Below are 11,028 nucleotides of genomic sequence, written 5' to 3'. Positions count from 1 at the left end.
ACCCATTACAAAATGTAAAAACATATTTTCAGACTTTATTATCTGAGCTGTTTGGTCATTCATTTCAATGTATTGAGGCTAATACATCTATTGCTTTGCACAATGAGTTTTAAAATACACACATTTAAAAATACTATTTTGATATTAAATGTATTGGTTGACAGATAACATGCAGCGTGAATGTACAGTTTCTTCAAATGGTTTTATTAGTAAAAAAGAAAGAAAGAAAGGAATGACAGTGACAAATAACTCATTACGTAAAAATAGATTTAAAACATTCAATGTGCAACATTTTCAAAAGGAAGACACATTCAATGGCATCTCTTTGTGGGTAGACTCTTCACTGCTATAATAAATATTTGCAGGATACAGTGCTGCCATATGGTGAAATGTGGTTGTAGAGCAATATTTGACCTCACAATTAGCTGCAGTTACTAAGTGTTATAGTTAAACAAGAGAAACAATAGATTGGTGTAATGTTAAGTGCCTGGTTTCCCAAACTGGTCCAACAGCTTATTGAAAGAATCTAATTCAAAGTGCCACCGAAAATATTCAGCAGGTTCAAGTAAAAGTCTAATAAAAGTGTATACAAGTATGAAAGTCGAATAACCCCCCCCCGAGTTAAGTAATCTGTGCAAAAGCAGTTTTTGAAACTAAATATACTAAATGCTTTAGATGATAAATATACAATGTGATAACAAAAAATAATCTTTCTCTCAAGCAAAAAAATAAAAATAAAAAGTGTGGCTCAACTCAGCTGAACAAGGGGGAGATGCAGTTCAAATGAGAACAGAAAATACTGCTTCAGGTATTATAAATCCTGCATTGTATCTAATAAGCAGAACTGTCTTGCGACATAAGTTCACACAAAAAGTATAAACATTCTGCACAGTCATGTTGATTTCAAACTTAGTGAAAGAAAGGCATTTTCCCCCAAATCTACAACTCAAGGACAACAAGTGGCTCTCAAAATCGCATTGTCTAAACATACAGCATGTCCAGTAGAAACATAGTATAATCACAATTGACAGAGATACTTCAGGAAAGGTTAGAAAATGATACATAAAATGGCATCTAAAATATCCTAAACAGAAACAGTGTTGTTTGCAGCCCCATGATACCTGTAACGACTCACAATGAAACAGGAACCACTATCACTATCGCTTTCCATCGTCACCAATATCCTGCTACATCATCAGTATGGGGCCGCACTAAATACATTAAAAGCAGTTAAAATCTAAATGTCTTGAGTGTAAAGGATAATGCCATGGCCATCAACACAGTGTAGAGTGCTACAGGGAGGAGGTATCTCTAGGCATGAGTTGCAGCCCGTTGCTGACCTGGAAGCGGGTTTCATCTGATATACCGTACTGCTCCAAGGGGTCCTGCAGAAAAAGCAGATAATGAATACCTACTGTATGAAAACAAAAATTTTGTATATACAGTGCAAATTACCTCTTATTGAATCAGACTGAATCTTTATAGTAAAGAATAGTTCACTGAAATCACACGCACCAGCACAAAGCTAAACAAACAACTAGTTATAGTTTACCATTTACCTCAATGGGTGCAGAATTGTGTTGGGGGCAAAAACAGTATTAACCAACCTCTCCTGTGTACAGTTCACATGCTTTTGTACAATAATGACCAAACAAAACTTAAGCTACTCAAACCTTGTCTATTTTCTGGTGAAGCTGACTGCTCAAGCTTGACACACACACCATCAGTGTAATTCACACAACTCTTCCTATGGCATGACAGTGCTGAATAGAGGCACCATATGTGTGACATTTACTGCACTGGCATGCTGCTGTGTAGGATCTCTCACCTTGCCAGTGAGCCTGTGGATTTCTGTTCGATAGAATATCAGGTTCTTCCTCATGAACTCATAACTGTAAGACAGGAGATGACATTCAGGTTAAAACGGTAAACAGTATTCAATAAATACTGTTTGCATTCAAACAATACAGACACACCACCCTTTGTTTTTTATTCTAGATTACTGAATGATCATATGCTAAGTGCATATGTTTGTAGGTAAAGGTTTGGTTCTATCTAATGTTTTAACAAAGCACCAAGCATTTACAAAACTGTGATGTTAGTATTGTGTTATATATCAGACTCTTCCTTTTTATGTATCAGTAAAAGCTGCAATTGCATTTTTTCCATTATTTTTTTTACTTAGTCTTTACATACATAATTTATTCCTCAAAATGTCAAAATATTACAGATCATAAGGTCCCTATGCTGCATTATGACATGTATAGCTACAGAACTCAAAATGCTGTTTATAATGATAATGTAATGATTAAATTGATTCAATTTAATATTATCACTTATATTTAATAGAAATGTTTCTCAAAATGAGTTACTCAGTAAAACGCCAGTTACTGCCAAGTCATGTAATATAAGAAAAGTATTAGAGAAGAGTCCTACCTGGCTTTGATAATAGAGTCTATCCATTCCCCACACTGCTCTTCGGAGTCACACTCAAACAAATACTTCCTCTCTGCTTCATCCAAAAATGCTGCAATCAGATGAAACAGAGTTAATCTGAAATTAAATGGAAGTTAAAGTGAAACACATCATGTAAATACACAAACAGGTATTGTAATATACATTTATAATGTGTATTACACTAACTGTAATATAACTGTAGCTAAATGTTTTCAACCTAACAACTAACCTACAACTTCCAGATAACTTCCCCTGGGTGACTGAAAATCTTGACCGATTTATAAGTAATGGGTTTTGTTATATTCACACATCTTCTCTGACTTTGAGAAAATGAAACTAGTCCACAGGTGAGAGGGTTTTTTCACTGAATGTGATTTGAGGCTGTAGTTCTGAGGATGTTGTAGCTCACCGATGGTGAAGCTCTGGCTGTCCTCTCTCTCCACCCGGCACTGCTCCAACAGCAAAGCTCCAATTGGCTACCAAACAAATGTGATATTATGCACATACACTTAGATTTTTTTTTATACTTAAAATTAATTAAATGGACAATGATTACTTTGGTAAAAATATTGTGACAATAAATGCAGTATACAGTGGTTACACTGACCTCCTCCTCATCAGTCCGGAAGTAGAAGAGGAAGTTAACGACAAGTTTCACCAGCCTCTTCTTGACAACTACAACAACAAAAAGGGAACAGAGATGCAGCTCTGTCTTCACAACAGTGAGACACAGTGCAGTACTGTTGTCACAGCTGAAGAAGGACTACATCTGTTGGTTGCTGATCACAACATTAGCCCAACTTGCGGGAAACGGAAGTAGGTGTGATAACAGCAGTATCAGTGGTAAATATGAGGGGAGTTACCGTCTCCTTTCTTGGGTCCTCGCATCCCCATTTCAGCTGCCATCTCTGAGGGCTGCCGGCTCAGGGATACCAGCTCTTTCTCGTTGAAACGCATCGCGGTCACTGACGCAGACACACCGGCTGAAGACTGACGGACACAAGGACACTTTAGTTAGTCTGTTTAGACATTTCCCCGACCGACAACATGACAACGGAGTAACAGCAGTAACGTAGTACGAAACGGCAATTCGGTCGTCTATACTTCAAATTCAGGCCGCTGCTTCGTTATCTGATGTTTTCCAAATGCGGCGGAGTGTGCCTGGTCATTTATGCGGTCACACAAACAGGACGGTGTCGGACTTGTCGTCACAGAGGACTCCGTTTGTCCAGTGACACCGAGCGACACTCCCCACTGAGAACACGGTGGTTTTCTTCTTCTACGGTTTATTTAAGCAGACCAGACGCTGGAGTGGCGCAGTGCTGCCATCTGCTGTTTGCGTCTCAACAGTTCTCCATACGAGTATGATCCTAAAATGTTTGCATATTTCAGTAGCATCTCAGCTCTGCTCTAGTAATCCACACTAAGAATGGTAAAAACTGTTTTTTCCCAGGTTCTCTACTTCTGCCGGCGTCCACTCATCTACACTTAAATTTAGGTGTAGTAATTATTTTACAGACAAACACCTGCTTTTGTTGGACATATACCATATGAGAGAATAATATCACAGTGGACAAGTGAAAGCATAATAATTGTGATTAACAAGTGATTCTTGTTTTTACCCAAATGTGCTGCTTCTAGTTATTGATGTACAGTCCAACCAGGTGCATGCCTGGTGGTCCAAGGTACAAGCACCCAGAACATTTGTTTTGTCCCTTATTAAATTGGGAAGCTCAATCTTAGAATAGCAAAGACACTCAAAACTACAAAGATATTCACACTGACCACAAAGAGACAAACAGAACCAAAGTGAATCCAATCCTTTCTTCCATATCTATCATAAACCACATTTTATTGTGACTGTTGATGAGGCACCAAACTGTTGAATTGATGACTCCAGCATCATAGCAGTGTCTGCAAACTACAGTGTACCTGTCTTTTAAAGGAAAGGAAATTTTAGGTTTTCACAAATCACAAGAGGAAATGGTAGCTGGCAAGAGAGTATTGTAAAGCTAACAACATAGATAAATACACAGAAATGGGCGGATGTTTTATGTGTGGAAGACTCAAAGAAGATGAAAATAAAATCTGCAAGCAAAAAGTCAGTACACAAGGTGGATGTGTGGTGAAGACAGTGGCTAATGCACGAAGAACGAAAACATAGGATCTAAAGAAATATTTAATAAACATTTGACCTAATTTAGGTCAGAAAAAAACCTCCCCAGTCCAGGAGGTGGCGGTAATGTTGAGGCATTCTGGAAACCGAGGAAGAAGATGTTTGGGCATGCGCACTGCAAATGTACGTTGGCGTGATCCCGACGTCGTGGAGCTGGTGAGTGTTTTGATAGTAAAAACAGTTTATAACATTTCAGAAACTATAATTATCATTTTTATTGTATCTAACATTTAACATACACGCGACAGGCACTGTTTTATTTGTAGTCTGATCATTCAGATTTCTGAAAAGTCATTTATTACTAACTGGTAACACTGTTAGCTTAGCATTAGTATTGTCACTGTGTACTCAATAGCTAGCAATACGTTATGCTAACGTAGTTTAGCTTCCCGGGTTTTGTAGAGATCTCTTATCGGTAAAGCATTTAATTTTCTAAATACATGGTTGTGCTGTTACCTTTTAACTTTACTTTGTATTAGTTGGGCAGATTTCCTACAAGCATGATAGATAGTTACACGTGTAACAGCTAACTACTTTACATACTGTAGCTTATATCTATGCATTAGCATAAAGAATTAGCTGACTTTAATCTGCTTTACTACGTGTATGAAGAACATGATGTGGACATAAACATATTTGATGTGCAAAAATACATTGTTAGTACAGCTTCACACTCACGGTAGTGTTTATTGTTTATGTATGCATAACTAGTAGTGTGATTGCACACATGGTTCTACTATGTACTATCGTGTCACAATCCAAGGATTTATTCTAATACAGGAATAACAGTAACATCATCATTTATTTCCATGATTTGTGTGTGTGTGTGTGTGTGTGTGTGTGTGTGTGTGTGTGTGTGTGTGTGTGTGTGTTGGTTGGTTGGTTGGTTGGTTGGTTTTCTCCAGGTAATCCAAAAGGATCTACTTTGAGTACCTGTCCAGTTTGGACTGGGTTCGGTGTGTCAGCGTGTTTGAATCCATCACTTTGCAAAGATGGATTTCCAGCATCGAGCAGGAGGAAAGACGGGAAGTGGTGGGGTGGCGTCTGCCTCAGAGAGTAATCGTGATAGACGTGAGCGTTTACGTCAGCTGGCCCTGGAGACCATTGACATCAACAAAGATCCATATTTTATGAAGAATCATTTAGGATCATATGAGTGCAAACTTTGTCTGACACTTCATAACAATGAGGTGAGCAAATTGTTTTGTCTGAATTCATTGTCATTTCTTGTTTGAGGATGTTAAAGTGGAAGATTACAAACCAACTCTTCTCTGCATTCCAGGGCAGCTACTTAGCTCACACCCAAGGAAAGAAACATCAGACCAACTTGTAAGTCTACATCTCACCTTTAAACTAAGATGTCTCACATGGAAATGCAGGGGCTGTTGCTTTTTCTTGCTCACTCCCATAGTAGTAGTGGTCATGTTAATTTCAAGTGACTTGCAATACCTCACAGACCAAGTAAAAAGCCTGTTAAATAATTTGTTTATTTCAGAGCACGGAGAGTGGCCAAAGAGGCAAAAGAAGCTCCTGCTCAGCCAGCTCCAGCGAAAGTAAAAGTTGAGGTCAAGAAGTTTGTCAAAATTGGTCGCCCAGGATACAAAGGTAGGGAGTGCAACAGTGGAGACACCATTTAGTTTATTGTGAAAGTGACTTCACTGAAAAAGTATTCTATTTTAATATATGGTGTATATATTTCTTTTATTTATAGTAACCAAACAAAGAGACCCAGAGACTGGACAGCAGTCTTTACTTTTCCAGGTTAGTAGAAAACCCTGTGTAAAATATGTAGTTTTTTAAAATTGTATTTATTTATTTATTGTTATAATTACATTATAGCTCCATTTATGGCTTTTGTAGAAACTTGAAAAGTTTGAGCTTTGCGTATACTGCTGGGGTCACAGAATTCTAAGCAGCATGGAGCAAACTGTTATATCCCTGTGGCAGTGATGAGTTCTCTGCAGGGAAGATTCACTGTACCTCTTAAAAAACTACTCTTTAAACTTTCTGTTTTTCACTTTTCTGTTTAAAAGATCGACTACCCAGAGATTGCTGAAGGAATCGGGCCCAGACATCGTTTCATGTCTGCTTACGAACAGCGCATTGAGCCCCCTGATCGTCGCTGGCAGTACCTTCTACTGGCTGCAGAGCCATACGAGACTATTGCTTTCAAGGTGAGTTATAGCTGCAGTTTGATTTCATTTTCATATTGTGTTTTTTTTCTTGCTTTGACATGGACATTTTTGTTATTTTAGGTTCCTAGTAGAGAAATAGATAAAGCAGAAAACCGATTCTGGACGCACTGGAACAGAGAAACTAAACAGGTACGGTACTGATAATTTGGTTGAAATTTGTTACCAGAAAGCCTAGGAATTTTATTTTGAAAACACTAACTGTGTGATTTAATCCATCTTTTGTTTGTCTTCTCCCAGTTCTTCTTGCAGTTTCACTTCAAAATGGAGAAACCTATTTCTCAGTCCAGCGGTCCAGCACCTCCTGCAGCTGTGAAGCGCCCTCCACCCCTTATGAGTGGAATTGGACCTCGCCCACCAAATGACAGTCTTCCCCCTCCCCCACCAGGTGGAATGCCTGTCCCCCCTCTCCCACCTGGTGCACCGGGCGCCCCCCAAATGCCCCCTCAGATGCCAATGCCCCCTATGCCAATGAGGCCACCACCCCCTGACGGTCTTTCAATGTCTAATAATTGATACCATAGTAGTGGATTTTGATTGCTTTGTTTCTTAGTCTGCATTCATACTGTCCTGTGTGTCTACAGTGCTCATGCCCTTAAAGTACTGTAGCTATGTTCAGTTTTATCATTTCTTTACATGATGTTTCCACACTTAGATTTTATACATTATTTTGGATTATGTCAATGTGCAGGACAGTCCGCTATTGCGGCAATATACATACGACCACACAGTTTTATATAAATGCTAAGATTCAGGATATGAGCTATGACTGAAAATGGCTCATCTTTTAGGATTCTGTTTTTGTAATTAAATTTTGCGGAGAGAGAAATATTTGCATTCTAAAGTCTTTGATTTTAAAACAGCACCACACACACAGACAGATTTATTGGTGAATCTAGAAAGGAGATGCTGCCACTGACACTAATAAGTGATTAGAGGGCTTTTAACACCAATAACACTGTAAGTGATTACATGAACATTTAAAATGAAGAGTTTAACGCTGTTTAAAATCAATTAACATCACTGGTAAATCAACGCTCCATCACACAAAATCATCAGTGAAGGGAAGCAGCAAAAAGTTTTAATACATGTTTGTTTTGTTACAAGCTCACATTATCTTTTTGATAGATGAAGAATGTCAACTACAGACGACAGAATGAACTCATCCTTTTTGGCTCTTTCGCTTCTCTTTCTTCAGCTTTCTGCTTTTCTTGGGAACTTCCTCATTATCTGCTCCATTCTCATCTTCATCATCACCATTATTCGGTTCTTCGTCATCTGCTGCTTGTTGAAATTCCTTCTCCTTATCTCTCCGTTTCTTGCGTTTGATTTCTTCATCCCATGCCTTCATGGCTCTCCTGTCCTTCAATTTCCTTCCTTTTTGCTTCAAGATATTTTTGTCTGGCAGTGGCTTGTTTCTGAAACCTCTTGATGCCCGTGCTGCTGCCCCTTTCATTGAGCGTCCTCTCCTGACTTGTTTGTCATCATCATCATCATCTTCTTCATCCTCTTCTTCTTCTTCATCATCAAGGTCTGGCAGCCACCAGAACATGACTTCCCATAGAGAAGTCTCAGGCTACAGGGGGAGAACGCATAAAGTAGAGGTTTCGCTGCTGGTTTAATTTGTTATATAGGTAAAGCAGGTAAATCAGTCATAAAAGTGTCAAACTAATACTAAGTTACCTCTGGTGGTTTCCCTCTGTGGCGTAATGTGCCTGAACGTCTCACTCTTAGTCCAACTTCTTCGTCCTCTCCTGTGCCCTGACCACGCAAGGTTTCTGGTTTTTCAAAAGACACCACTTATTTACAGCAAGCATAATACTTTGTAACTGAGGCCCTGCTTTTGCCGTCAAGTTTTCTTACCATGAAGCTTCTGAAAGCCAGAGGCTAGCACCAGGATGGTGATGGCCACAAAGAGACAGCGGTTTAGAGTGACATTCTCCCATGGTGTCTCCATCTGGGTCAGGTTTTGGACAGACGAGGTTTTATGTAAAGATGCTGTGGGAAGATGGGAAAAGTGAAGTGTTTCAGGTGACGTACAAAAATAGGAAGGTTCCTTACTGAGAGTTAGATTAGATGATGCCTGCCCCTTATGTCTGTATGTTTGAAGCTACAGCCTGCATGTGGTTAGATTGGCTTAGGATAACTAGTGGAAACAAGGTGATCTAGATCTGCTTCATCTGAAGGCAGCAAAATCCATTTTCATTTCAGTTTTAGCAGAGTGGATTGAGGGCTCTGAGTTTTTCTTGGCAAGGTGTAGTCACTCCTACCTGCTAAACGAGGTCAAACTTGGTGAGGTGCTGCTAGTTACCAGGTTGATGGTTCCACCTTATCATGCAGACTTGTAAGTGGTCATGTCAAACAAAAAACTGCCTGTTGAGTGATCTTTGAGATGACTCACCTGTTGTAGTAAGAGTTGGTTCATTGGGTAAAGTCTTGAATTCTTCTTCCGGTTGCTGTGGAGTTCGAGCCATTTCCTATTGGAGAACAAGAAAGAGACAATACAGATGCTGTAAAACAGAAATACTGAGTATGAAACAGTGAAATGTTGTTGGTAGTTTTCCAACTAACCTCTCTGATTTTCCTGGTAGCATACATTTCTGAAACAGACAGATGGAGATTCACTATAAACAACCAACCGAACCCGAAACAATCATGTCCTCAATCTGGAATTTATTTATCCACACTAACTGATGTTTAATGAGGCTTAATGCTAAAATCAACCTGCTAACACAACTGAGGCATATTCATTAGTTTTGCGGGTTTTTGTAATGAACGTGTTATTGTTAAAGTTAATCCAACTCCTCCAGAGGATTACATGAATATTTGTACCAGATTTGTTAGTAAGTCATCCAACAGTTGTTGTCTGTGTGGAGGGAGTGAGGCTTATTACAATCACTACTTATCAAAATGATCTTTACACCAACTGTCTGTCCAGCAGGACTGAGGCGAGTTCAGTGTTTCCTTTGAACAGGAGTCCTATTTCAGCAGCTCCCTGTATCCTCCCAAATGTTTTTAGAGTTGTACAGTGTATGGAGGCATTACAGATTCTGTGTACGTGTGTGTGTGAGTGTGTGTGTGTGTCACCACCTGGTCTGCTGATCTGTCGAACAGGCTTCTGTGGAGGCGGATCTGCTCTTGGTGGCCCTAACTCCTCCTCAAATGTCTCATAGCTTTCTTCCATCCCTTGCCTCAGAGAAAAGGGGAATATGGAAAATAAATGTATTTGGCAGATTTTGATATGTACATGTTACATAAAGATATGAACTGGGCTCTAGTTTCAGCCTAAGGATTGTTGATATTTTTAGAAATGCCTTGTTGCCAGCATCTGGAACTAGCAAGTAAAGTCACTCAGTGAGCTGCAATGTTTCATTATTATTTTTCACTTTGTTTTAAAGAGTATTTCTATTGTACCATTTTGGCTGTACAAAATGAGACAAGTAAAAGGTCAACTTCTCCAGTTTTAAATTAAACTGAAGCAGTTTCTTGACCTTCACATTTACAGATGAATGCTGCTAGGCCCTTATGTCTTACATGGCATTTCTAAGCGGACATTGAGCTAATGTCCTAGCAGCCCTATAAATAGATGAAGCAATGCCACAAGAGAGAGACAGATGGATACACAATGCAAATCACACAAAAGGAAAATCGGATGTTTCTATTACATGTGTTAGTTTTCTTACATCATGACAACTAATGTTTGACCTCGATTAAAATAAAGACCTACCTGCCTCAACATCTGGGGTCCCCAGCCTCAAGAAACCTTTGTCACAAGCCTGTTGTTCCTCTGCTGAGATGGCAGCAGAGTCACACACTCTCTCTCACTCCGTGATGTCTGACAGCCAAGCACAGGTGCTGGAGAATGGAAAAAACAAAAAGCACTGAGCGTCAGTCAAAGGCGTTAACTGTGGCAGGGTTGACATTACCATGTCCCATACAGTTGTCAGGTCCCAGCAGAGCATTGAGAGGGGAAGGAGAAGGCCACAGGATGTACAAAGCCTTGGTGAACTTAAGTCTTGTTAGTAAAACCCCAAAATCTTGATGACTTTGATGGAATCAAAGGGATAAAACCAAATCAGTCACACAGATTTGGAGCAAATAGGGAACTTCAGAGAGACAGTGTGATAGCAACGAATAGACAAACAGTGGTCCCAACATGAGGGTTGTGTGGATGTTGTTTCATAATTCACCAGCAGAGAGCGG

General features: G+C 39.5%; 3 protein-coding genes across 5 annotated transcripts; 1 reads left to right on the top strand and 2 right to left on the bottom strand.

The window, feature by feature from the left end:
- Positions 1-183: 183 nt before the first annotated feature.
- plekhj1 (pleckstrin homology domain containing, family J member 1) lies at positions 184-3,749 on the bottom strand. Of its 2 annotated transcripts, XM_026375024.2 has the most exons (7): positions 3,562-3,748; positions 3,321-3,447; positions 3,065-3,132; positions 2,867-2,933; positions 2,437-2,527; positions 1,829-1,892; positions 184-1,385 (listed from the first exon to the last, which is right to left on the bottom strand). In XM_026375024.2, the coding sequence occupies exons 2-7, from the start codon at positions 3,412-3,414 to the stop codon at positions 1,293-1,295; spliced, it is 477 nt and encodes a 158-aa protein (XP_026230809.1). In that variant the 5' UTR covers positions 3,415-3,447; positions 3,562-3,748; the 3' UTR covers positions 184-1,292. The 2 variants fall into 2 exon arrangements, with proteins under 2 accessions (XP_026230809.1, XP_033182371.1); XM_033326480.1 differs by having other exon boundaries at positions 3,321-3,749.
- A 941-nt stretch (positions 3,750-4,690) lies between these two features.
- sf3a2 (splicing factor 3a, subunit 2) lies at positions 4,691-7,654 on the top strand. The gene is made up of 8 exons (XM_026375021.1): positions 4,691-4,789; positions 5,539-5,823; positions 5,916-5,962; positions 6,129-6,238; positions 6,345-6,394; positions 6,667-6,807; positions 6,889-6,957; positions 7,066-7,654. The coding sequence occupies exons 2-8, from the start codon at positions 5,626-5,628 to the stop codon at positions 7,339-7,341; spliced, it is 891 nt and encodes a 296-aa protein (XP_026230806.1). The 5' UTR covers positions 4,691-4,789; positions 5,539-5,625; the 3' UTR covers positions 7,342-7,654.
- Positions 7,655-7,880: 226 nt separating this feature from the next.
- On the bottom strand, positions 7,881-10,734 carry LOC113172170. Of its 2 annotated transcripts, none has more exons than XM_026375023.1 (7): positions 10,553-10,734; positions 9,916-10,011; positions 9,397-9,425; positions 9,227-9,302; positions 8,689-8,823; positions 8,509-8,603; positions 7,881-8,401 (listed from the first exon to the last, which is right to left on the bottom strand). In XM_026375023.1, the coding sequence occupies exons 2-7, from the start codon at positions 10,007-10,009 to the stop codon at positions 7,988-7,990; spliced, it is 843 nt and encodes a 280-aa protein (XP_026230808.1). In that variant the 5' UTR covers positions 10,010-10,011; positions 10,553-10,734; the 3' UTR covers positions 7,881-7,987. The 2 variants fall into 2 exon arrangements, with proteins under 2 accessions (XP_026230808.1, XP_026230807.1); XM_026375022.1 differs by having other exon boundaries at positions 9,916-10,016; positions 10,553-10,729.
- Positions 10,735-11,028: the final 294 nt, after the last annotated feature.

The sequence above is a fragment of the Anabas testudineus genome, chromosome 17, assembly GCF_900324465.2.
Source record: "Anabas testudineus chromosome 17, fAnaTes1.2, whole genome shotgun sequence".
NCBI classification, from domain to species: domain Eukaryota; kingdom Metazoa; phylum Chordata; class Actinopteri; order Anabantiformes; family Anabantidae; genus Anabas; species Anabas testudineus.
Note: the sequence above shows the minus strand (reverse complement) of the source record. Positions and strands in the feature narration are given on the sequence as shown.